The sequence below is a fragment of the Mauremys reevesii genome, linkage group 27, assembly GCF_016161935.1.
Source record: "Mauremys reevesii isolate NIE-2019 linkage group 27, ASM1616193v1, whole genome shotgun sequence".
NCBI lineage: Eukaryota > Metazoa > Chordata > Testudines > Geoemydidae > Mauremys > Mauremys reevesii.
The window spans coordinates 4,219,361-4,244,823 of NC_052649.1; the positions used below are offsets into that span (position 1 = coordinate 4,219,361).

The window sequence follows — 25,463 nt, forward strand, 5'->3', positions numbered from 1 at the left end:
TTTCTGGGAGATGTAACTGAATCGAAAAGAGTGGGCGCCATATTGTTCGGTTTTGCTCCGAACTAGTTTCAAAATAAGCGAAAGTGAATCCACCAACAGACCCATGTCACATTTCATGGTTCAGACTGATGTTGTTTCTTTTGCCCTTCCCCCCCGCTCCCGCCCCACCTTGCAGCGTCCCTGTTCTCAATTTTATTTTGCACATGATTGTATTAAATAAGACGACTTGTCTTTGCCTTTAAAAAGAAGTTTGCATTTGCCTTTAAGGTTCAGTATACATGTAAGGTATTGTTATCTAATAAAAGAAAGAACGAAAGAAAGACTTTCCCCTTTAAATAGGAAGAACATTTAATATCTGATCACTCCATGTGAAATACAGAGCAAAAAAAAAAAAATGTTCCCCCAACAGGTTTTATGGCTGTAACGTTAGTGTTAGTAAAGAAGAAGAAAAAAATGAAAGAAGCTCTAGTCACTTTCCAAATTATTTCAGCATGTCCCACACCTCTTATAAACTAATCTGTCTCCCAGGCAGTAGAAAATACTGTCCTGTTTCATTATTAAAACTAAGAGTCAAATAAAACCAGATTTTAAATTGTTTTGATTCTGATCTCTGTTCTGATTTGCCAATTGTTTTTTACCTTTTTTCCTGATCTCAGCAGAAATCGAATCAAACAGATAGGGACGTTTTGGAAAAATACTCTCCCAAACTTTAAGCCCATGTCCGGGTTTTATTTTCCTCTCCTTTTTGCTGCCCTGCAATTCGGCTTGGCTGTAGATTTCTGTTTCTTTTTAAATGCTTACCACCCACACGGATGTTTGAACTGACAAAAGTTTCTAGGCTTTACTGCCTGCATGACTGCAGTTTGCCAGCCCTTCTTTCCTACAAGATGCGGGAAAATAGATCTTGAACCAACAAACTAAAAACCTTCTAAGCTTTCAGAATCCCTTATTATTTTTTGTCTTTTTCCCCCCACAATTGTTCATGGTCTAATCTTTCTTATTTTGCTCTTCTCTAGGTTAAAGTTTTCGAATAATTCCTCTCACAGTAACTCTAATAAAAGCCAAATTTCTTTGGTAAATTGGTTAAGGCCCAGCTGTCAAAAGGCTTTCGAACAAAAGATTGATCGTCTCTCTCTCTCTCTCTTTCGGTGTGTGTGAAGCTGCTGGCTTTAAAAGAAAAATCTTACTGGGAAATGACTTTTAATTTAATTATTTTTTTCCTAAACTATTAAAGGGGAGCTGTTTAGCGACATAAATCTGATTTCAAAGACATCAGTGACCTTAAAACACGTTTTTCCTCTTGCAGCAAAGTTTAAAGCATCCATTAGGTCTCACTTAGGAGTGGGGGAGCTAAGGTAATTTAACAAGCTAAGATTTTTCTAGTCAACTTTTAATGCTTGCTTTATGACTTCAAAGGATCGAAAATGTTCTTAAGAACCTCTAGCTGCCTAAAAAATAAACCTCTGAATTAAACTTGCATACTGACCTGAACTTTTTTAAAAATCCCAGCTGCAGATACTGGTAAATCTGAAATTCCAATTTGCCTCATTGATTCGATTTAGTGTTCCCTGGCTGTTAATGGAGACTGCCTCTGCCTTAATTTAGGAAAGTTCTTTTCTATTCCTGATTTCAATCCGTTGTCAAAACTTTAAAAAGAGTAATGAGCTCGCTTCTTAATTGCGCCTGTCTTCCAGAATGTGCTAATCAGCCACTCTTTTCCCAGGGAGGGAAAGAGTTAAATAGGCAAATCCTACTCTCATTCCCACCCTTCCCTGCCTTACAGGCATCTCCACTTTTGTAGCATCGAGGTAAACCTATTTAAATGCCCAAGTCCTTCTAAAAGGGGGGCAAAGGATGTTTCATAAGGACCATTTTTATTTTAATCTATTAAAGAAAATAATGCTTTCTGTTTTCCAGCAGGCCCCGCCTGCCATTGGCCAAGGCTGGTCATGTGACCAGGAATTGGCTGCATTTTCGGCTCAGTCTCCAGTTTAATAGAGCGAGGTCCCCATACGCCTGTATTATCAGCAATATAACAATTATAAAAGCCTGAGAATCGTCATCATAACAATAACAATAAAAAAAACGGGGGCCCTAAGATTTCCTCCCTCCTCCTTCTCCACCTCCCCTCCCTTCTCCACTGGGCCCTGGAAAAGCCATGAATTTTGAATTTGAGAGGGAGATCGGGTTTATAAATAGCCAGCCTTCGCTCGCAGAGTGCCTGACGTCTCTTCCCGCTGTCCTGGAGACATTTCAAACTTCATCAATCAAGGACTCGACATTAATTCCACCTCCTTTTGAGCAAACCCTCCTCAGCCTGAATCCTTGTTCCAGCAGCCAGGCGAGACCAAGAAGCCAAAAAAGAACAACCCATGGCCTGGTCCAGCAGCGCCCAATCCAGCTCGGCCCTTTGGCCGCAGAATTCCCCTGGATGAAAGAGAAGAAATCAGCCAAGAAAGCTACCCAGGCTCCATCCTCCTCTTCCTCTTCGCCATCCTCTTCCTCCTTCCCGGGATCTGCGGCTGGATCTCCTGCAGGTTTGTACAATGCAGGGGTGAGGGTGATGGGGGTGTTTAGTGGGGTTGGAGAGGATTCAAATCATAAACATGTTGGCATAATTTCGCCCCTCACCTGCCCCCCCGCGTCCATCCATCCATCCATCCATCCATCCCTGAAACGGTGTTACGCAATAAAATACATCGCAGCGATATGCAGCCTTATTTTTGGAGTCGTCCCCCCCCCCCTCCAGGGCAAAGCAAAGAGGGAATCATTGCGGGTTCTGCAAATCTTTCCGAGGGAATAAACCTACAAGCTACAGGAGCATCCGTTTGAATTGGAAGCCAAATTCTAACATGTCAGGGCTCGATTTTTCTGTTATTCCCGCAAGTCTAGAAATGTTTTCCCCTCTATTTACAGCCTGCTGGAGAGCTGGGGTGTGTGTGTGGGGGGGAGAGATTTGCTGGAGCTTTTGTGTGTGTGCCTGCCGTGGAGGAGGGGGAAAAGAGATAGAATTTGCTTTATCGGTATCCATTAGGAACATGCAAAATAAAATACAAAAATGAAGCCACAGATAGCAAAATAACGCAACGGCCCTTTCAACGTGTTCTCGGTAAAATAATCTTCCCCAAAATATCGGGTTTTTTTTTCTGGTGGCCCAAAGCGCAGAACCTTTCTCAGTGTGTTGAGAGGGAGTGTGTGATTTCTTTCTTTTTTCTTTTTTACAAAAAAAGCATTATTCCGGTCAATTATACCACCACCACAACGTGTGAAACGGGCGGTATTTTCCTGGTGTCCACTGGGTCCCCCCCCCCAAAGATTTAGAGTTTCCAAACTGTTGGCAACAAATGTACAAGGGGGAAGAAATCCCCCCCCTCCTTCCGTTGAGGGCTGGGAGGACAGGGATATTTTTTTCCTTGGAGTGGGGGGATTGGGGGAGTGAATCGTTTTCTTTGGGGGTAAGGGAAGGGACCGTGAGGGTGATTTGGGAGGATGGTAAATTCTGTTTTCTCCTGTGGCAGCTCCTTGCTTAGCACCGGGCACCCTTCTGCCCTGCCCTGCAATGGCAAGCTAAGGGATGTAGCTCATTCATCACGATGGTTGTTCCAACCCTCTCTCTCTCTCTCTCTTTTTCCCCCTCCTCGTCCCTTTTTAAATGGGCGGTTGTGTGTGTGTGGTGAAGACACCCAGGGGCTCCCAGAGACCAGCGCGGGCGGCTCCCGGCGGCTCCGGACTGCCTACACCAACACCCAGCTCCTGGAGCTGGAGAAGGAATTCCACTTCAACAAATACCTGTGCAGGCCCCGTCGGGTGGAGATCGCGGCGCTGCTGGACCTGACCGAACGGCAGGTCAAGGTGTGGTTTCAGAACCGCCGGATGAAGCACAAGCGGCAGACCCAGCACCAAGACCCCTCAGACGGGGACCTCGGCTACCCCAACCTGGAAGAATGCAACGACGAGGCGGAGGAGAACTCCCCGTTTGGCCAAGCCCTGGATCCCCCCTGCCCTTTTCAAACCAAAACCCAGGCGAGCCAGGAGCCGCCCAGCACTCAGCGGCAGCCCGCAGAGCCCCAGAGCCCCGGCTACCCAACGCCCACCGCAGAGCCAGGGTCCATAATGGAGCCGAGCGGGGCAGCGGGCAGCGCGGACAATGTCTTCCCGGAGAGGCAGGAGTCTCCTTTGTTGCCAGATCTGAGCATCTTCGCCACAGATTCCAGCCTCCAGGGCTCCCTGCAGAGCCCCGTCCACTTCTCGGAGGAAGACCTGGACTTTTTTACAAGCACACTGTGTACTATAGACCTGCAGCATCTGAATTTCCAATAACAGTCCCACCCAGGTCTCTCTGCCTTGGCCGTGTCGCCCCTTTCACACGCACCTCCACCAGGCCCCCACTGGACACCAGACTATTTCTATCATGGAGCCATGTACTTTCTCAGACCCCGTCTCCCCTCGCCCCCGCCCCCTTTAAAATTCGTTCTAATGTGGAAGCTAGATCATAAGAATGGCCCATCCTTTAAACAGTTATTCCCATAGCCTCAAAAAATAAAAGGATCCTATGTGTTTACTAAATCCAGGTATTTAATTACACTTCTAGTCTTTCTTATTTATTTAAAAGAAATAAACAAACAACCCCCCCCACACACACACTCCACCCCTCACGCACACACGCGAGAGAAAACATTTGTAAATCCTTCAAGTGACTTTCTCAGGAATCCGAACGAAACTTTTAGATTTCTTAATAAAAATAAATAATAATAATAATAAAAAAAAACCCGGAGGAATTTTGTTTCCTCCTTTTTAAGTTTTAGATGTAGACTATTTATTCAAATCCTTTAATAGTAAATGGCAAATTATTTATTGTACATTATTTTCATAGATTAAATAAATGTCTTTATAAAATTAAAACAATGTGTTGCCATTTTTATATCTTGTCTTTGAGAACCTTGTTCGTTTCCCCCCAGAAGTTAGAACCTTCGCTTTCTTTCTTTGCGACTATCTGCTGTTTTTTTATTCTCTTGTGTAGACTGGGAGGATAAGAAGAAATGTGACCTCATACATATTTTTTTTTCATAGAAAGCGGGTCTCAATCAGGAATACTGTATTTATTAAATTTCCTTGTTCGATTTCCCTGCACTGGGTTTTTTGTTCAAAGAATAAAGCAAAGCAAGACATTCGCTTCGAATTTTAACATATTCATTCTTTAAACATCCCATTCCCACTCCTCTAGCAAAAATATTGTTAGCTAAAAATCGACGGAAGTAAAATATAAATGCAAAGATCCCACAGTTTAAAATCTCAGCGCTACACAATACTTTCAAGAACACCCCTCGGTCCTGAGAACGCGCGTCCGGCGCACTCTGATTAGAAACGTTTGCTGTTTAAAAGTTTGCTATAAATATTTCCCGGCTCCCGTGAGTGTTAACACCACAGCAAATGACAATCCAGAAAGACAGAATCCAATCCTCCATATCTCATCCCCTGAAGCAAAAAATTACCAATTAAAAAGGCCCCATGCTACACAAGGGGGGGGGAAAAAGAATAAATAGATTCAAGAAATACTCCATGGATGCATCCTGACTACATATTTTTAACCAGCAGTTAAATGGTATAAAGGAAAGAAGAGGGGAGACAATACATTTAAAAGTGGGGGAGTTAAGCGGGGCGGGAGGGGAAACAAGCCAGAAAAAAAACAGGACTAATAAATCTGGGGTGATTTCGAGAGCAATTTGTGCTGCTCTGTCCTGGCTCGCGCGTCCTTTTAGGAAAGCTTTCGTCCAACATGTAATTTTAAACACAAAACTCATATATCAAAAGGGGGTGGGGGCTTGTTATGAATGAAAAGGGGTCAGCGGAGGAATCAATCGCGGTGACACAAAAATAAATCATATTACGTCTTTGCTAAGTCATTGGTGTTTCCCCAGACACGGCAGAAATTTGGTAGGCGTTCAAGTCGAGTTTGTGTGAAAGTAGCATTGAAACCCAGAAGACTGGGCGGGGCGGGGGAGAGCGTGGGAGTGGGGAGGAGGGAAGAGAAGGGGGCTCTTCTTTCTTCCCTGGCTGCTTAAAATGGCGCAGGAATCTGTGGCCAGACAAGGAAAACAGGCCGCCATGATAGAAGCTAAGGGAGGGTGGGAGTCTAGGGAGGTAAATAATCTCTTCTGTCGACGCAGTTGTAGTATAGGGGAGGGTGGATTTCTCTCTCTCTCTCTCTGGTACAACAAAGAGAGAACATTCTACCTCACCGGATCTGTGTCTCTTCTCGATGAAGATTTAAGATTTTGCCTAGCCTTCATTTTACTGCTAGAATTCACACATCAGAAAGGTGCAGGAAGACCTATCATTGTCATCTCCCATTGCTTTGGCGGTGGTGAAGAACTTCAAATGTAGCCAACCTTAAAACAGTTAGGTAAGAAAGACACACGTTTTGAAATTGCGGTTAGGAAAAAAATCCCAGACATTTCTGCCAATTACAGCAGGGAATTGCGCTTTCCAGCCTACACGTTTTAGTCTGAATGCTAACAGCACTTCGCCTTTTCAGAACCAATGCTGCGCTGTATTTTTAAATGAAAACGCTGCTACTGCACTACGTTACTGCGGGACTGAAAATGTTTACGCTGAAAAATCGAACTATATTGCAATTCAAATATTCGACTACCTCTTACTCAACAAATACATACCAGTAAAAACACCGACCCTCCTGTTAATGCCACGAGCTTCCTCTTCTAGAAGTCAATCACTTTTACTAGCCACTCGTGTCCGCGCTGAACGTCCTGAAGCCCCGGCAGAACGCGCCTTTCCAAAGTACCACAGAAGGCTATTCATTATCTTTAAGTTTATTTAATATCTCTAGTTTCTGGAACACACTCAAGTACAGGGCTGGCACTGCCAGACGCTGTTTATCAAAGGGCCATTTGTTCCAACGCTTCACATCTCTTCCCCTCCCCCCCGCAATCCTGCATACAGTCTTACAGGGGAATATTAAGGAATTCGTTATACCTAGTCAATATCAGCTGAACATAGTAAAAATGGATACATCCAACATACAGAGTAACTTTCCCTATCTAAAAAAACACTAAAGGCATTTTTTTGCACACGCACACACACACACACACACACACACACACACACACACACACACACACACACACACTAGTTGAGCCATTTTCAGTGCAGGAGGTAACACGTTTCTCTGTATCTTTTATGTGCCTTTCCCCATTTGCCTCTCCAGAGAAGGTTGCTCCTCATGCAACGGGCGATCTCCAAGCAACTCAATCCTTCAGCTGATTCCCCTCACCCCCTTTGGGAGGAGGAGAGAATAAGGGACATCTTGTGTTGGGCAGGCGGCCTCTCCCCAGGGTGGCGTTTTTGTGGGGATGGCTGGGTTCTTTCCAACATCTACCAGGGAGGAGGTGAGGCAGGGCCGAGGAGGAGAGAACGGAGTTCTACACGCTCGCCAATGCAAATACTGACACCTTATCAATACAAATCTCTAACAATGGCCCTTCTGCAGATCATAATGACTTCTCAAAGTTGCTGCAGGTCTAGAAAACCTGCCAGTCACAGTCACAAATCAATTCCACACCCGCGGAAAGTGACTTAATAAATGGGCCCTCGCCAGATATTATCCTCCTTCCCAGCCACCCTTCTTATTTGTCCTAATTAGCAAGACTGAAATGTCGGAGGAGAGAAGGGCGATATTCAATAAAATCTAAGTTATTGAATGACTGTAAGACTTCATCATTAGTCCAGCCATTCTTTACCTTCTTCAAAATGTCAAACAAACGGAGCATGTGCTTTTTGAAACCTTACCCTTCTGTTCTCCGCAACTAGAGGGCATCTATTAAGCAAATTCTGCCCCCTGATCGTTGTCAAAACACCGCAACTGACTAGCGATTATTAACCTGGATATATGTACATGGGATGCGCTCACACGTGTTGTAATGATGCTAAAGTCATATTTATCTGGGGCCGATCTAGTCTGTGCATATGTTTGCTAAAGAGCTAATTGAGGCCCTGAAGATTATGGGTCATGGGAAGGACCAGTGGACAATGCCCCTGGAAACAAAACTAAACTGCGCATCCCAGGAGGCGGGTATGTGCTGCCACAAGTGGAACAAGGCGCGCCCATTACCTTATCTTGGGAAATTATCCCAAACTGCCTCTAAACGGTGGAGACCAGAATCTGAACCAAGCCTAGACAATCTCTCGTGAGCAGATCACTTCTCTCGCGTTATTTCGCTTGCATGGAACCTATCTCCAGATATCCCTATCATTAGACAGCTATGTTGGTATGCACCACAATACCAATCTCTGCTGTTACATCTGCTTGCAATCCTGGACGCAACGCCGCATTGTTTTAAATTGCACCGGGAGTGTCTGGCATCTCAATTTCTTCCTCTCGACTGTGCCACGGTCACACAGGAATAAGCCAGCAGGGTTTGCCCAGGCTCCGACAGTTTAAAGCCCTGTGCGCTCCTTAGCAGTCAATAGCCATTACATCCCTTTGCACAACTGCGCCCTTTTCATGTCATGCACCGATATGACCAACCCAACCGTTCGCTTTTCCCTCTCTTTGATACTTTCCTACAAGACCGTGAAAATATGAAAGGAGATTATATCTGAGCTAAACAAACTCTTTAAAGTAACGATGTGATCGGGCAGGTAATCCCTGTTGAATGTGTCTCGCAATTCTAGATGGATCCATTATTATCTCCCCCCAACCCCAAAGGAAATATCCGAAGTGCAGATCTGGTTTCAAGAGAAACAAGCTCATAGGACCCTGTTCTGCAAGAGGCCGAGCGCTAGTGTAAATCGCCTTGAAACCAGGAGTGTTGTTAAATTCCCGGGCAAATTGGGCTCCCCTTACTCATATTGGTGAGCTGTCCCATTGAGGTCCAACCCAAGGGACTAATTCATGTCCTGAGGAAGCGCTCACCAATGCGTGTAAGGGTTGCACAATGATCACTATTCCAGTACTACCTACGGACTCCATTGTACTGGGCACTGCACAAACACATACCAAGATGCCCTATGCTCCTGCCCCTACGCGTTTTACAATTTACTAGAGGGAGGGGAAACAGAGGCACGGGAAGAGCAAGTGAGTCGCCAAAGGTCACCCAGAACGTCAGTGGCAGAGGAGAAGGTTTCCCGCGTCCCAATCCTGTTCTCTCCACAGGACTGCAGTCTAGTCCCTAATGAGGGATGCGTGACTCACTCTGAGTATCTGAATCTCTCCCCCAGGTTGTAAAAAGAAACCATTAACACAGACACCCATCTACTCCCCTCGCCACTTAACTCTCACCCAGCTGGAAAGTTTTAAAGGCGTCTGACTAAATTCAAACCGATTGTTTTGGCAGCCGTTGTGCGTCCACAGATTTTCAGTTCTGAAAAGTATCCAGGATCACAACAGAAAGATGGAGCTGGATCAAACAGCCAATGGAGAAGAGCTTTTCATCCGCGTGGCTTGACACTTTTTCTTGAAACGGAAATACACACCCATGCACCTCTGGCTCAGATCCTCCACTCAGCAGGCTGTCGCTCCGAATAGCAACAATGGGGGGTATATTCATTTTTTGAAGCCTACCCTTGGCCAATTCAATCCACAGTTACGCACCTGAATCAAAGAGGCTTCTTCCCCTCCCCCGGAATGCTGAGCACCTGTAACTCCCCTTAACTTGCATGTACTTAGCATCTTTGAAAATGAGTCCGTTTGTATGTGGGTACCTGAGTATGGATTTAGATGCGTAACTCCAGGCTCCAAATTATCTGCTGGGGGGGGGGGGGAGAAGCGAAATTGCAGCGTCCTCAAAGGAGAGTTGTGTCCATTTACCCCAGCTGCAAGGAGATATCCACACACAGAATGGAGTTACAATTATTTATTTATCGCCCCAAACACGGTCTCCCTTGATATCCCCTGGTCTGAATTAATACCCAACCACACACTTGTCGCTTTATGGAGCACAACAAGGTAAGAATTAAAACGTACCTTCTTCTTCACTCACAACACCATAGCATCATTTTTTATCTGGGAGGGTAATGAACCATCGCGGTTGTGTCCCATTCTCCATCACTGACCATTTTTATATCAAGATTGGATTTTTTTTTTAGCTCAAAACCGAATGACTTTGGAGGAGTGCTTTGGCCTGTGTTATAGGGGAAGTCAGACTAAATACCACAATGGCCCGTGTTCTGGTGTCGGGATCTACGAACAGCGATGCTCAGAGGTTCCCGTCAATATTTCTTTGGACCGCAACCTCTGAAGTGGGTTTCCCCCTCCCCCCTTCCTTTTTGGACCGAAATATCACAAACAGAGGAGATGCTGTAAAAATCACTGACAAAATACCTAACTCTATAAAAAAAAGGCCAAATCAAATATTTTTGTACGGATGTCTGAAAGCCACCGATTGATCAGCAATGTTCCTTATGAATCAAATAACGGAGGATCCCGACGTGACGTTTCCTGGGGGCGGGGGAACAAACTTTCTCTGCTAACCCTTATATTGATCTTCAAAATAGAAAGATCTAAGTGCCCTGAAACCTTGGAAATGTTTAACTTTCCATGGCCGAGCCTCTTTCAAATGGATACCTTTAAAAGACCCGCTCCACTTCCGTTAAGAGCTTGCCACAAAAGACTCTGCTATAGATCTTTCTTTCTTTCTTTCCTTCCAGTATCAAATATGTCAACCAAAGTGTTTAAAACCAAGCGATCGCTCAAGAAAGAGCGAAACCTTCCCTTTTCAGATCAACACACCAGTAGGTTCCATGGGACCCCTTTCTGTGCCCACGGGATGTCCTGTTAGAAAAGGTTTCTTTAAGGGCCCCCCATAAAGCCTGGGAAATCATAGGCATGGCCGGGGGGAACTATATGGTTCTCCCTGGCTGGATTTCTTTCCTACGCCGTTACAGGGCAGCTGCTGCGGTTGTTTACGACAAGGGAAGCCAATCCGATGAATAATCACCGATGAACTGCCCGCGAGGCTGCAGTTGGAACTTCCTTGCCTCTTCCTGCGCGCCCCGTAGCATAATGTTACGCAGTTATATGCGTCGCGAGTGTGTTTCTGGCGGGGTGTGCGTGGGGTAGAGGGAGTGTCTGCCACTGAAGAATTCCGCATTGGTCACTGCTGGAGATGGACCATTGGAGCGTGCTAAAGGAAACCCCCAAGACCGGTCACCTCATATAAAGCCTATATTTAGGATTAGTCATTAGCTCCGTGCTCCGAGGGGAAAATGAGACCCGCAGGCCCGGATTCATAAATTAGGAGTACAAAATTCAGCTGGAGGGGCGGGGAAGATCCTCCTGTATGGAATATTCAATGCCTAAAGGGAGATAACATAAAGGATCTGGAGTCTAGGCCAGCAATTAACACGCTCGTTCTTGTCACTTGCCGCTAATCGGTGCGAGCAACCGATGTGCAATTCTTCTGGTCAGGTTGGACTCTTTCCCCTCCCCCAGCCTCAAAATTCCCAGCTAATTTTTGTTTGTTTGTTTTAATTCCACCCAGCGAAAAGCCAGCAGCATCTGAAAGTCTCTGTGGGTCGTTGTGCTTTAGGGGATTGATGAAGCAATAAATAGAATAGAATATAATTAATTAATATCATCTAATATAATGAAGCAATACATATAATTAAAGGGTAATGACTAATTAAGTATTTAGGGGAAGAAAAGAGGGAGGGGGACCAGAGATTTGATGGACTAAACCGCTTTCCCCTGACGGGATCCCCATTCTTCTGTTGCTTCAGCAAGCTCTGTAACCTCCCTTCTCTCGAGAAGCAGCTGCCCATAATATGACCCGCGAACACCAGAGATTTTTTTTATTTTTTGGTAGTTACCAATGATCGGGTGTCTCCTTCCTCTGATGCCTCTGAAGGTCTTGTCCTGAAGTGAGGCCCCCCAGCTTCTCCACTGGGTAAAATAAAACGAAGTAACATGTAAAACAATCACCAATGGTGCGAGGGTCTGGAAAAGGAAAGCGATTTAGGAGCTCAAGTGGCATTGAAAGTCACGTAGCCGATTTGGAAAGCCCCACGCTATAACTGCACGTGATCCATTGACCCCGATTTGGAGTTGAAATGCAGGCACGGCTGCCATTTGGTGTAAAAGCATAAGCCACTTTTTTTGCTCGCAATGGGGATGAGATTTTGATACGCTTGTGCGGACTAGCACCTTCCTTCACGAGTCAATGGGATCCCACTTGAAGGTGGAGAGGTGCCACTGAACTGGAGTTACAGACAGTATCGAAAACTGGCCCTGGGGAAGGTGCTTTTTCACTATAGCAACACCAACAAAATAAAAGCTTATGACGGACGGGGCTATTTTAACTCCAGCGCCTTTGATCTCACCATTAGCCCCAGATATCTATCCGGGACGTTGTGAATACTTGGCACATGGGTTCCAGAGAACAGATAAGAAGAAAGCTAAGTGATGCATCCTTATGGGGGTGACAGGGCCTAGGCTAACAGAGTGGAGCAGATGGCGAGCGGCCAGAGAGTTCCAAAGGGTGGGGAGGAGGAGGAGGTGGGGGTGGGGGGGAAGAGGATTCAGCATCCCCTTTCTTAAAATAACCCCCCACATCACCTCACCTTCTTTGCCTTGATTTGAGAATCACCTCCACAAGAAAAGACTGGAGGAAGATTGGCTTTGTCTCTGATTCCAGTCAATTATATTTCCTGTCACTGTTATATTCCCCCTTTGCTGAAGGGGCAAGGATTTGGGCTGATTAATATTAAAAATGCTTTCTTTTGTGTTCAGGGCCGGAAGTGTTATGCTATACATGGCCATTGCTTGATCGCACTAAGAAGGCGTTTTAATGTCTTCTCTTAACCTGCCATCGCGACCCCAAACTCTTGAAAAGTACAACTCTCAGCTCTGATCACTTGGCTTGGTTTTCACCAAGGGAGGTTTCATGGGGTGTGGGGGGGGATACCGACTACAGCCTGTCTTCCCCTCCACATGGCTGCAATAGTGAGATCTCCTTGAGGCAATCCGGGAAACTCCCGAATGTTTCTATATTTTAAATGGAATAAAACATACTCTGATGAGAGAATTGAAAATGATCAGAGCGGTTGTGTAAAACCGGTTCAGTGATGGAATACGTTGATTCTTTAAAAATAATAATAAGCCAGGAGTGATCTATTTTAAGTATTATTTAAATGTAATAAATTCATTTTCTCTCCTTCCTCACCCCCCGCCCCAACCCCCAAATAAGTACTATATAATATAGAAAAACCACTCCTGGCTTTAAATTAAACACGCATTTCATTTACAAAAAGAATCACGTGTTAATTGTCTGGGTTTTGATAATTAGTTTGCCTATGTGTTATTCAAAAGTAGGACGTTCTAAATACCACAATACACGTGTAACTCAAAGAATCTGCCTAACTGATACCTCGTTCTGAATAGTATTCCACGAACAGAAATCAGGTGATGTAGGAAACTTTTTCAGAAGCCCATTAGTTCATCAGGAGAAATATAACTAGCTAAAACATTCAATTTCTCTTTGGAGGCTTTAAAGGAAAAGGGACCCTGCTCTGGTCACATCTATCGCTGTTTCCAAAAGCGTTGCATCAGCCAAACCTCTGGACTAAAGAACTTGTATATATGTCTTAAAGTGAACTTTTGGCCTAAAAAACTCCTGCTTCTTCTTAAGGGCTGAGTAACCAGTAAATATCCTGACAAGTAACAAATGACTGTGGGCGTCATATTGTTAGATGCTCTTGTCTCCCATGTGCTAACAAGTAAATAAATGTTGCCTACCTCTGTTTCCATTATATTAACAGTGGAGTGGTAAGTCTGACTTAGGTTCTTTCTCTTTGTACCTTCCCACAATTTGGACGGTGCCACAAGAAGACCTTGATATAATACATGAATCAGAAAGAGACCAAATTATGTTTGTAACTGAAAAAAAAAAGCAGCTTAAAATCCTGGCATTTATTAAACGCTTGCAAAAGAAACTTCCCGTTTTCTATGATTAGATAGATATTTTCAGTTCCATTCTTCATTTTATTATACTGTGTACTGGGGTGTTTCTCCAACAAAGACATTCTGTCTTTCAAAGTTTATTTCATCTGCTCATTAGAATATTGATTGAATTAAATAGCTTTTACCCACGCTGGTTCTGGACACAAAGCTAGGGTAATAAGATGAAAGTACAGATGGGTTTGGTTTGGGTTTTTTTAGCCTTTTCATCCAAGCAAACTCCAAACACGTTCGTGCCACTTTGCAGAGAAAGTTTTAAAAGGAAGAAAAGAGCATATTTATAGTTGAAAAAGTAGTGAAACCTCCCTACCTCTGTCTCTGTCTCTGTCTCACATGGAACTGGGGTTGGGGGGAAAAAGTTCTTTTTATTTGGGGGAAAAAGTTCTGATGAAGTTGGTCACATCTTATAATGTGAGGGCCTTTTTAACACTTAAAACAGTCTTGAATAATTCTAACTCTCTGCTCCCCCCCCACTCCCTTCTCTCTTTTAAAGTCTTTGAGGAAAGATTTTGACATATACGTGTTGTTATCAGATTGATGGGCAGGGTTTGATTGAAGTTCCTTTGTCATGCAAATGCCAGGGGCTTGATGGATGAGCGCAGATATCTGACAAACTTCAGGAGGTCTTTGCTCATTGGATTCGTGGCGAACCACGTGGTCCCACCCCACAACTCCCCCCCCTTTCGGCAGGCTCTGGGGGGTTCGAAGGCTAGCGATCCATGGATGGAAGTTTTACAGCTTTGACATACTATCTAAAGGTTGTAGGGCAGGCGAAATCCCCCCAAAACAGGTTGACCCTCCTCCATCACTGGCAGATGGACAATACTAGGATGAACTCCTTCTTAGAGTATGCAATTTGTAACCGTGGGACGGGCGCCTACTCACCCAAGGGCTACCATCATTTAGAGCAAGGGGTAACCTCCTTCCCTGCTTGCTCAGGTACACCCAGCAGTGACAGTTATAATGGAGACGGACGCTTTGTCGTAGCAGGGAGCGCTACGGTGCCCAGCCATCCTGCTCAGCCGAACCCAGGCTACCCTCACCCCCACCCTGCAGGGCTTGGCCTCCCCTTCTCGGGCTCTGCAGCCGCAGGGTACCCGCCCCAAGCCTGCAACCCCAGCTACGGGCATCACCAGTTCTACCTCAGCCAGCAGGAAACGGATGGCGTGTATTTCCAATCTGCCCCCGCCGGATCTAACCTCAGCTCTGGGTCAGACGGCTACTGCCCCGCCGTGTCAGGTTCTGGGCAGTACCAACACCACCCCTATGGGCAGGAGCAGCCAGCCTACTTGCAGGGAGCTTACAGCCACCTTTCGTCTGCTTTAAACGAGGACAAAGATCACGCCTGCCCCTCTGAGCTCTGCCCCACCGCCAGCCTCACACAGACCTTCGACTGGATGAAAGTGAAAAGAAATCCTCCCAAAACAGGTGAGTTTGACAACTCGGCGATCGCTTTATTTTAAAGTGTGTGTGTGTGTGTGTGTGTGGACAGAGAGGTGGGGGAAGAAATCTTTTGTGGGTTGGCTGTGGGAGAGAGCTTGTCTTCCCCCACCCCCCAAAGTCACAAGGAAGGAGCTCAAGCGAGAATGGAACAGATCAACATCATGGCTGCAGGAGAGGTAGACAGAGGTCCTGAAAGCTGCGCATTCTGCTGGAGTGATGTAGGGCTGCTGAATTTCTGTGCTAGGCCCAGAGCGATTTAAATCTTGCCTTAAGTGGGGAATGATAGTGGCTTCCGGCCCCTCCAGATTTTCCCCTTCCACTCCCCTATTGTTCAGCTTCCTTCCCTAGAATCCCCCTTAAATCCCAACCTCCCTCCCTCACCCATCTTGACAGTTCCATGAAAGTTTCCAGCGAACCGAGAAAACAGTGACTCGCAACAGCGGACTATTTGGAAGGGGGCAGGTGAGCTGTTCATCTCAGACGGGAGCCTTCCGGTGCTGGAAGGACCCGTGCAGGTCCAGAGAGCGCTCGGGCCTTGCAGTGGATGGAGCTAAGGGCGAGAAACTGGCCCGGATGCTGAAGTGGTGAGTGTGGCTGGGTGATGGATGGCTGGAGAGAGCGCGGGAGAGAGCCTCGCTTATCATGTGTCAGCCCTCCCCACCGCTTTAACGCGTTACGCTTTGCTGCTGCTTCCTGTGTGTGTTTGCTCATTAACAGCTAAAGTGTCTGAATATGGACTGGTCGCCCCCCCCAACGCCATCCGGACCAACTTCACCACCAAGCAGCTGACGGAGCTGGAGAAGGAGTTTCACTTTAACAAGTACCTCACCCGGGCCAGGCGAGTGGAAATCGCCGCCACCTTGGAACTCAACGAAACCCAGGTGAAGATCTGGTTCCAGAACCGGCGGATGAAGCAGAAAAAGCGGGAGAAGGAAGGCCTGGCCCCCGCTCCTGCCCCCAGGGCTGCTAAGGAAGTGGGCGAAGCCTCGGACCAGTCCAGCTTCACCTCACCCGAGGCCTCTCCCAACTCCGTTTCCTCCTGAAACGGTCCCTTCAAGGCGCAGGAAGGATAAGGCCATCTCCCTGCAAACTGAGCCAAGGCACGGATACCCAGCCCGTGTACACTCCCACACGTCCACACACACACCCCACTCCACTGGCTAGTGCCCCGTTGCCGGAGTTGTGATGGTTCCACCCCTGCTTGCATTTCTCTGTCCTTCCCTCTTACTTCATGAGCCCGTCCCGTAGGAACAGTTCTCTCCAAAAAGGAGGGGCTGGCTGTGTCTTTAACCTACATTCCTGGCAAGACCCATTTGTCTCAGGGACGTTTCCACCCCAAGTTTGGGGATTGCACTTTCAACCAGAGAAACTTTTGAAACGAATTTAATTATTTCCATTCCAAAAAAAAAAAAAAAACCCACCCACAATGTGCACAATGACTTTGGGCTGTAAGAATTCGTTGCTCGATGTAATTTTTTTCCCCCGTGTCCTTTCTTCCCACAGGATTGTAAAAAGTGTTTCCCCCCACCCCCACTTTTAAACTGTGTATATCTTGGAGTGAGACTTGCCCTATTAATAAGCCAGAGGCCTTTGAGAAAAGAACACAACCCTTCCCCCTCGTTTTGCACTATCGCGGCTTTCCGTGCTGTTCAGATGTTTCGTGTGTTTGGTTTTTTTTTTAAATTGGCATGTAGTTTGGATGCTGCCAGCCACACACACAAAAATAATGTAGGAAAAGTTTGACCTCCGGGTACTTTTGGGGGGTGATTTTGTTAGCGAGTGTGCCATGCTTAGCGGAACCAGATATTGATCGTTCGGTTATACTGCTGGATTCAAATGATATTTATTGTCTATTGTGATAGCCTGAACTCTTAAAGGAAAGTAGCATCCCTCCCATCCTTTCTCTGAGCCCGAGCGAAACTCTATTTAATAATGGAAAATACAGTGTAATTATCCACCCACCCCCGAAAAACTTTTGCATAGACCAGCATTAAGAACGTGGAGTTTGTTTGTTTTGTTTCGTTTTAAGGAGAAAATTACATCGGAAAAAAGCTTATCGGGATTTCCCCTCCCCCCTTCTGTATTCTGACATGCAACTACCTCAGTCTAATAAAGTTTAATTTTCCAGAGTCTAGTCCTCTTGGTTGTTAGTTACATGGACATATCTCACGCCCCGCCAGTGGGCTGAGTGTGATGGGACAGGAGAAGGGTGGAGGGTTTCTTAACGCCGCTCAATCTTTCCAAGGACAGGCCCGATCCTGCTTCGGTTTTAGATCAAATGGCAAATCTCCCCTTGGCTTCGACAGATGCAGGATCGGGCCCCGTAGACACCTTTTTACCGCTTCTAAGGGCAAAAGTTAACGCGAGTGTATTGGGGACCTGCAAAGCGGATCGCTTAACTTCAAGTGGAGGCGTTTGGCATCCAGCAATCAGCTTCTCCTCTAGTCACTTAGAACTAGCGATTAAAAAAAAGCACGTTGTATTTAATCAGTGAACGAGCTCTAAAATGAATAGGAATCTCTCTCTCTCTCATTTAAGCATACACATTTCAGTAACTATACGGTACCCATGTTCTTGAAATAGAAGCATCGACTGGAATGAACAGTGTGTGGTGGGGTGCAATATTTAAATAAAGAGGGTTTCTGGATTATTGAAAACATGCTCTAAAGCGAATCCAGTGGCTTTGAAAGAAAGAACAAGAGGGGTATTTTCCCCTTCCCCCGCACGCCCCCAAACGGAGACACCGATTGAGGAATGATTGCTCTCCGAATGAAAAGCAGTAATAATCACTGCATCACCTTTGGGGGCTGGAGCCTGATTCCACCAGGCGATGACATATTTCCCGTTGACTTCACTGGGCGCAAGATCGGACACTTTAATCTTAATATTTTTTGGAGGATGAGAGGTGGGGGGGGGGAGAAGGTGGGGGAGGGGACAGAGGCCCTTTAGCTCTGACCTTTTTACCTCGAAACGCCTCTGGGATTTCTAAACAAGTAAACAGAGAGGCTGCCAGGAGAATCTATTGTCCTGGCCTCAGCTGAAATTTGCAAACCCTCTCTTTTTTTTTGGAGGGGGGGGGGAAAGCAACTTACCAAAGTACCTGTTGTAAATTAAATGTAAGGGTTTGCCTATATCGATGTCTTAAACGCTGCTCAATGCTGCTTTAAAGAACTGGGCCCAGATCATCGGAGGGTTCTAAGGAAACTTCCCCAGGCTGTGTAACCACCCTCTTCCCCCCTTTCTAATGAGGATCGTGGGGAACACAGCTTGTGTGAGCTCTAAAAAAAGTTTTCGGAGGTGCAGTTAGTCTAGGACAGGGCTGGGAAAGGAAGACAATAGCTTAAAAGAGAAGGCTTTTTGCTAAAAGTAATAACTTGCATATCGTCTCCTTTGACAGGGAAAAGAAAGAAAGAAAGAAAGAAAGAAAGAAAGAAAGAAAGAAAGAAAGAAAGAAAGAAAGAAAGAAAAGAGTTGGATGCTTTGACAACCCATTTGACTGAAGGAAACTTTCTTTGAAAGTGTCCAGTTAAAGCCGGGTCTTACTCGTCATAACGTTGGGGCATTTCCACCAGAGGGAAGTCCCACGTCTCTTGCATCTGTTTCTAATCGAAGATGTAAAGGGACGAGTCCCGTTTGCCCACAAGGCTGACAGGTGAGAATGGACATTAGCCGTTTCCACTGGATCAGAGTTGGGCGAGCTCGGGGTCCGGTCCAGGACGGGAAGGCGGGTGGAGCTGAGCAGAAAGGACAGGAGGTTACTGATATGTCAGGATGTCGGGCACTACAAAAGCCTAGAAAACTCGCATTTAAAACTCAAAGGCAGACCCCGGAAGAGGCCGCAGCGCCTGTGTTGATGCGCCCTTACATATGTAAACCCCTTCCGACCTATTCCCATTTATGAGAGGGCTCGTTTCATCTCTCTCTCTTCCCTCCCCCCCCAATTTCGTCCTTCATTCTCACACTGGCTTTTAAAAAAATCACCACACACTTTCTTTCGTGTCCCCCCCCCTCAGATTTCTCACACTTCCTCTTGTTTTTCTGGAAGTTAACAGACAGAAACTCACGGCTGTGAACTAGAAAACATCGCAAAAATACCAGCTTGGTGAATTAGTTGGTAGAAAGAAAGAAAGAAAGAAAGAAAGAAAGAAAGAAAGAAAGAAAGAAAGAAAGTCTCTGTATCTCATATATATATATATATATATATATATATATATATATATGTGCGTATATATGTGCGTATATATATACACACACACAGACACTCATATTTGTGTACATGCTATTATAGATATTAAATTACATACATTTCATATAAATACATGTTTATAGATAAACACACTTGTAACATTGCATGTATATCTATACATATATATGGATGGATTTATCTTATCTGTATTTATACATACATGTATGTGTATAGTTGTATTAGATATATGTGTATGTATATGATTGGCGGATATACAAAGATATGTATCTATCTATCTATACATTCACATATCTCACATCTATCTATTTATCTCTGGAGCATCTGGTATGATATTTTTCGTGAGCAGGAAAATCACTCCAATGTCAATGCAAACATATATATGTAACATATAAGCACACACATCTGTCTATCTGTCTGTCTATCTACATAATGGAGATTTATTCTTTTAATATCCCAAAGGAAGAGGACATTTCCCAGTTTAGAAATTCTTGTAAATTATTTATGACAATAGCCTTGTTTGAGATAGGTCTCTTCTGCGAGAGGAGGAGATGTTAGGGGAGGGATATTGAACAGACTCCTGTCTTCTAGCCATGCTCACAGAGAACAGACCTGGGGAGAAGGCCAGGAGTCCTGGCCCTTCTTGGCAGATATTTCAGAGCCATGTGTTCCTTACCCCTTGGTGTGAAATTTTTCTTCTCTCCCTAAAGCATTTGTTCTCACAATATGAGGCCTTTTGATCTCAGAAGAGCACATTCTATTAAACAAAAAAAAAAGAAAGAAAGAAAAGAAAAGAAACCAGAATATTTTCTTACTTTCAACTCCATTTCGCTCTGTTATTAACTTTCTCCCCAGAGCTGATCGGGGCTGGAGGTGTGAAAGCCCTCTGAAGCTCACTAGGCTGCCTGGGGAAACGACTTAATAACAGTACCGTGGGACTGGAAAGAGAAATATCTTTCCTAATGCAAAGCCTCTGATGCCCTTAAAATGAGGAGAAGATGAAAGTTGTGCGTAGTTTCATGTTTATCCAGCTCTCATATTTCACACAGCAAAAACAAACGGGGCGGGGGGTTGCAGCTAGAAGGAACACAGATTCTTTCTTTGCAAAATGAAGCAAATCAGAGTTGATCTCTAGTTGAATTTCACTTTGTGTAAGTGATTCAGCAACACCCTGATTCAGCAAGGAGCCCATCCCTAAGAATGTGAGTAATCATCCTTATTCAGTAACGCACTTAAGCATGTGCTTAATTAAACTTGAAGTATGCCACTGAAGTCAACGGATTGTCCGGGTTCTTACAGTTAACTCTGTGCTTTGCTAAATAAGGGTGAACTTACATGATCATCGAGTCAAGGTGGGTGAGGTAATATCTTTTATTGGACCAACTTCAGCTGGTGAGAGAGAGAAGCTTTGGAGCTTACACAGAGCTCTTCAGGTCTGGGAAACTAATATCCTGGGACCAACAGGTCTACCACAACATTGCCTACATGCTCAAAGGTAAGCATCTGCTTAAGTGCTTTGCTGAACTGAAGCCTAAAGCAGCCCACTTATTTTTCCTTAATCCTTTTAATACAAACAGGTTCAAGTCTGTGCTTCTATATCGTGATGCCAACTTTTCCCAACCTAGCACTAAAAAATTCGCAAATCTGGTGAAAAAAATTCCCAGATCAAGTTTTTTACAGTGCTTCTATAGCCTGGGAAATTTCCCAGAACCCAGGGATGTGTGAGTAAAATGTTTCAACTTGGGAAAATTGGGAATTTTTCATTCAAAAAAATTGTACTCACCAATTCCCAGATTGTGGGAAAATTCCCAGGCTATAGAAGCACCGGTTCAAGTCACGCTAAGAAAATAATACAGGGTAGGGTGGCTCCGGGTGAGACCAGTTTGAAGGAATGTGCAACCATCCCCATTTCCCCAGACTTTGACTGTGAGCCAAATTCGGATACTCTCACTCGTGTTGGGTAGTACCTTAGGGCTAGGTCCTGGAGTAAACTGGGCTCCCTGAAGGGGCGCTGGAACAATTTTTTTAGTAAGGTTGCTGAAAGCGGTCGAACCAAACTGTAATCCCTGTATATAATGAAAACCACTTCAAGCCATGGGGTGTGGCAGCCCCCCTAGTTCCAGCACTGATGGCTCCCTGCAGGCTCACTGGTGTACCGGAGCAGATCTTTTTGCAGAATCCAGCCCCCATGTTCACAACGTGTCTCATATCCGTCAGCAAGATGCTATTCAATGTAAAGGTATCTGGTACCTGTCCCATTCATGTTACATAAGCAAATCCATGAACAAACAAGTTGTGTTCTGATGGGGCCTAGGGACTGCAATCAAAGATCATTGCCCTATTGTGCTTGGCACTGTACACATAACGAAAAAGACGGTCCCTGCCCTCAAGGAGTTTACGGTCTCACCTGTGGTAAAACATGCAGGACAGGCCTTGGCACTTATGTCATAACCCCTGGGTGTAAGCTTGGGGCCCTCCTTAGCCTTCCCCACTCAAAAACAAAACAAAAAAAGCCCTACAGCTGATCATTTTCAAGGTTGCTTCACTCTTTGAGGCAGGTGAGATGGAGCCTGGGGAGTCAGCTCAGGAGGAGGGGACACAACTGAAGAAGTATACAAAACGTCCCCTTACTCTTCAGAGGCCTCACCTATCCGTTCAGTTTACATGGCCTGACAGCTTCATTTCAACCCCAGCCTTCACATGGCCTTGTTCAATATTTACTCAGGCTGATAGGTTTGCCCAGAGCTTGCCTCCATCAGCCTTGCCCTGCCGGCTTCCCTTCCCCTCAGGCCCAGGTTCACAGAAAGTTCAGCCTGAAATGAATTCACCAAAGGATGGGCCCAGGCTGTCCTGAGGACCAGAGATGAGGTCAAGCCTGGGTCTCTGTGCCCCACTAGAGCCTTGCAAGGCCCAGCACTCAGCACTCCAGGCAAGAGGTCTGCTTTGAAAAATTATTTCGGGTTAAAAAAAGAAAAGCACTGGCTGGTAAGAAGAGAACACCAAGCATAGCCGGGGTTGGCTTTCAATGCACAGAGCAGAGGTCAAGCCTTCAGGGAAGGCGAGAATAGTTCACGAACATTAACCATGCCTGAAAGTCGGTAAGATACAGGAGGTGTAATCTTGCAAACTTAATAAAACATATCTATTTCTGTGGGAGGAAAAGGGGAATTTTTTTAAACTTAAAACCGGAGTTGATTTCAAGCAGAATATTTTCTGACTGAAGCAGCAAAAGGTAATATAACTTTGTGTCATGACAAATTTCAACCCTTGTCAAAAATTTTTTTTAATCTTTTGGTATGAAGAAACGTTCTGGACAACAAATCAAACTTAGTGGGTATAAAAATAAAAAAGAGATAGGAGGAGCATTTCTGGGCTGTTCAGAACCTCATGACTTTGTGGGGCCAAATTTTCCAAAGAGTTCAAGTGTAAAATTTTCAAAAGTACCTAAGCCCATGCCTCACTAACTGGGGTCCCTCTGCTGGGGTTGGAAGCTCACTCCCAGGTGCAGAAGTAGGGTGACCAGATGTCCCAATTTTATAGGGACAGTCCCGATTTTGGGGGCTCTTATTACCCCCCACCACCTGTCCTGATTTTTCACACTTGCAGTCTGGTCACCCTATGCAGAAGAGACATACCCTTCGGATCCTATTTTCAAAAGTCACTTAGGCTTCTTAGGAGCCTAAGTCCTATTGACCTGGAAGGATAGTGAGGAGCCTAGGTGCCTGAGCTAATTTTGAGAATGGGACTTAGATGCTTTTGAAAATTTTGACACAAGGCCAGATTTTCAAAAAAAGCCACTTGCATGGTGACACTTGAGTCTAGATTTTCAAAGGAGCTGGGCACCCAGCATCCTGAGCTGTTTTGAAAATGTGGCTACTCATTTTGAGGCTTCAACAGGGTTAGTGTAAGCAGAAATAATAAAGGTTAGATACTAGTGCTAAGATGAACTTTGGATCACACCCATCTTGGAAGCTGGGAATTCACTCAGAAAATTTATTCCACAAGAGAGATCCATCTAAGAGGGGAAAAAAAGAAGAAAAAAATAAAATAAAGCAAGCAACACCACAACCACACACACACACTGACCACTGTGAGGCCATTATCCCCTCTCCCCTCCCCTGCAAAAGAGGGGAAAGTTGCTGTTGGATTCCACTACAGGACCCTTCCATTAATATGATGCAAATTAAGAGGACAAAGTAGAGAGACTGGAAACAATTTGCCCTGGAACTGTGGATTGGGTGGTGCTGAGATTGTCACTGTGTGTGTCTTTTGGAGGGCTCTGCTTTTCAACTGGAAAGTTTTACAGTTGTTCTTGGTAGCTCGGTCGTCTTAGGGGGGAGGACGTACCTGTTTTTTGGGCTGCATACATTGCTGTGGAGGAGGGATGGGTTTTTTCCCCACCAAGAGCCTGATCCAAAATCTAATGAAGACTTGCCTCGACAGTAGACCCGGGGGGCTGTCACCTCTTGGGGAAAATTGAAGGTGCAGCCGTAAATGTGGACTTTTAGATTACACTTTCCAGGGAGAAGGACAGACTTGACTTGATTCTATTCCTTCAGCAGGTCTCACAGGTGTGTGTTTGGGGGGCGTTTAAGGGACAGGGAGACACATCTGTCCTGCTGCCCCCTCCAGCCTCCCCTTTTCAAGCTGACGCCCTGGATAAAAACAGCTTCTTTGGTGAACCTGGGCTTGGATTTGTTCATGTCAAATGGTCAAACACCCAGTTAGAAAGAAGTCACCTGCCAGTCCTGGGTGGAGGAACCCCTCTCTTGCTAACAGCTTCTAAAAGGGAGATTTAACCAGGTCGTCTCCCCTGGGCTCCTATAGATAAGAGCGGGGCCAACCTTTTAGAAGCATCAGGAACAAATATTTGGAGCTAGGGGGGAAATAGACCAGAGAAGGACAATCAGACAAGCGACTGCCTGTTCCTAGTTATTCGGCAAGGCCTTTCCTTCAAGCAGCAACACACCTCTGGCGCTTCTAGCTTTTCAGCACCTGAACAGACCAGCTCCGGGGAGTGGCCGCGTGTGTGTGGACCCGCAGCTACATTGTAAACCTCCCGCTCTTTTCTTGAGGGCTGTCCGGTTCAATGAAGTTATAGGCGAAGGGGTTTTAGTTTTAACGTCTCTTGGAACCGCCCACACGAGGTTTTTTTATTAAAAAAACGGCCATAAAGCGAAGCCGAAGCGACTCCGCAGACTTGTTTATGGCTATAAAATCTCTGCGGTTATCAGGTTTCTCTTGGTTAAACACCTGGCGTGATGCATTTTTGACAGCAGGAAAAGGGTCCCCATGTTTCAGAGGAGGGCAGCCCTGTTAGTCTGAATCCAAAAATCCACAATCCCCAGGTTGTCCTGCTCGGGCGCCTCTGCATTCATTAGCGGGTTCCTAAAATCGCCAAGCGAGTCCTTCTCCCCTTCCAAAACCCCACTCGACTCGAAATAACAAAGAAAACACGAAGAAGAAACATTTTAACAATCGAAAAGAAAGAACTGAAGCCAACCATTAGCGATGCTTAGCCGATGTTTTCTATTTTAGACACCCCCAATTAACCCCCCCAAAATACACATGACAGGCTTCTTCCTCTTCAGTAAGAAACAAGAAACTAAAATATAAAATCTTTCCTCTTTTATTTCTAATAATTGGTTTCAGTTCGTTCCTTTGGTTAGCGAAGAGATAAGAATCGGGAAGGAGAAGAGTTTCCCTGAGAACCTGTATGACTTTGATCCCTGGCAGGATCTTCCCCCTCAAACAGAAAGGGGGAGGGGGTTAAATCATGATTATTTAATTAATGTGGCAAAAAAGGGGGGCATTTTAACCAATTTCAAGTTGCTGTTGTATAAC

General features: G+C 45.3%; 2 protein-coding genes across 2 annotated transcripts; both read left to right on the forward strand.

Annotated features, from left to right (window-relative positions):
• The first annotated feature begins 2,039 nt into the window (after positions 1 to 2,039).
• Positions 2,040 to 4,711, forward strand: HOXB2 (homeobox B2). The gene is made up of 2 exons (XM_039516247.1): positions 2,040 to 2,537; positions 3,680 to 4,711. The coding sequence occupies exons 1-2, from the start codon at positions 2,159 to 2,161 to the stop codon at positions 4,318 to 4,320; spliced, it is 1,020 nt and encodes a 339-aa protein (XP_039372181.1). The 5' UTR covers positions 2,040 to 2,158; the 3' UTR covers positions 4,321 to 4,711.
• A 10,076-nt stretch (positions 4,712 to 14,787) lies between these two features.
• Positions 14,788 to 16,566, forward strand: HOXB1 (homeobox B1). Its single transcript, XM_039516817.1, has 2 exons — positions 14,788 to 15,400; positions 16,133 to 16,566. The coding sequence occupies exons 1-2, from the start codon at positions 14,788 to 14,790 to the stop codon at positions 16,456 to 16,458; spliced, it is 939 nt and encodes a 312-aa protein (XP_039372751.1). The 3' UTR covers positions 16,459 to 16,566.
• The last annotated feature ends 8,897 nt before the right edge of the window (positions 16,567 to 25,463 follow it).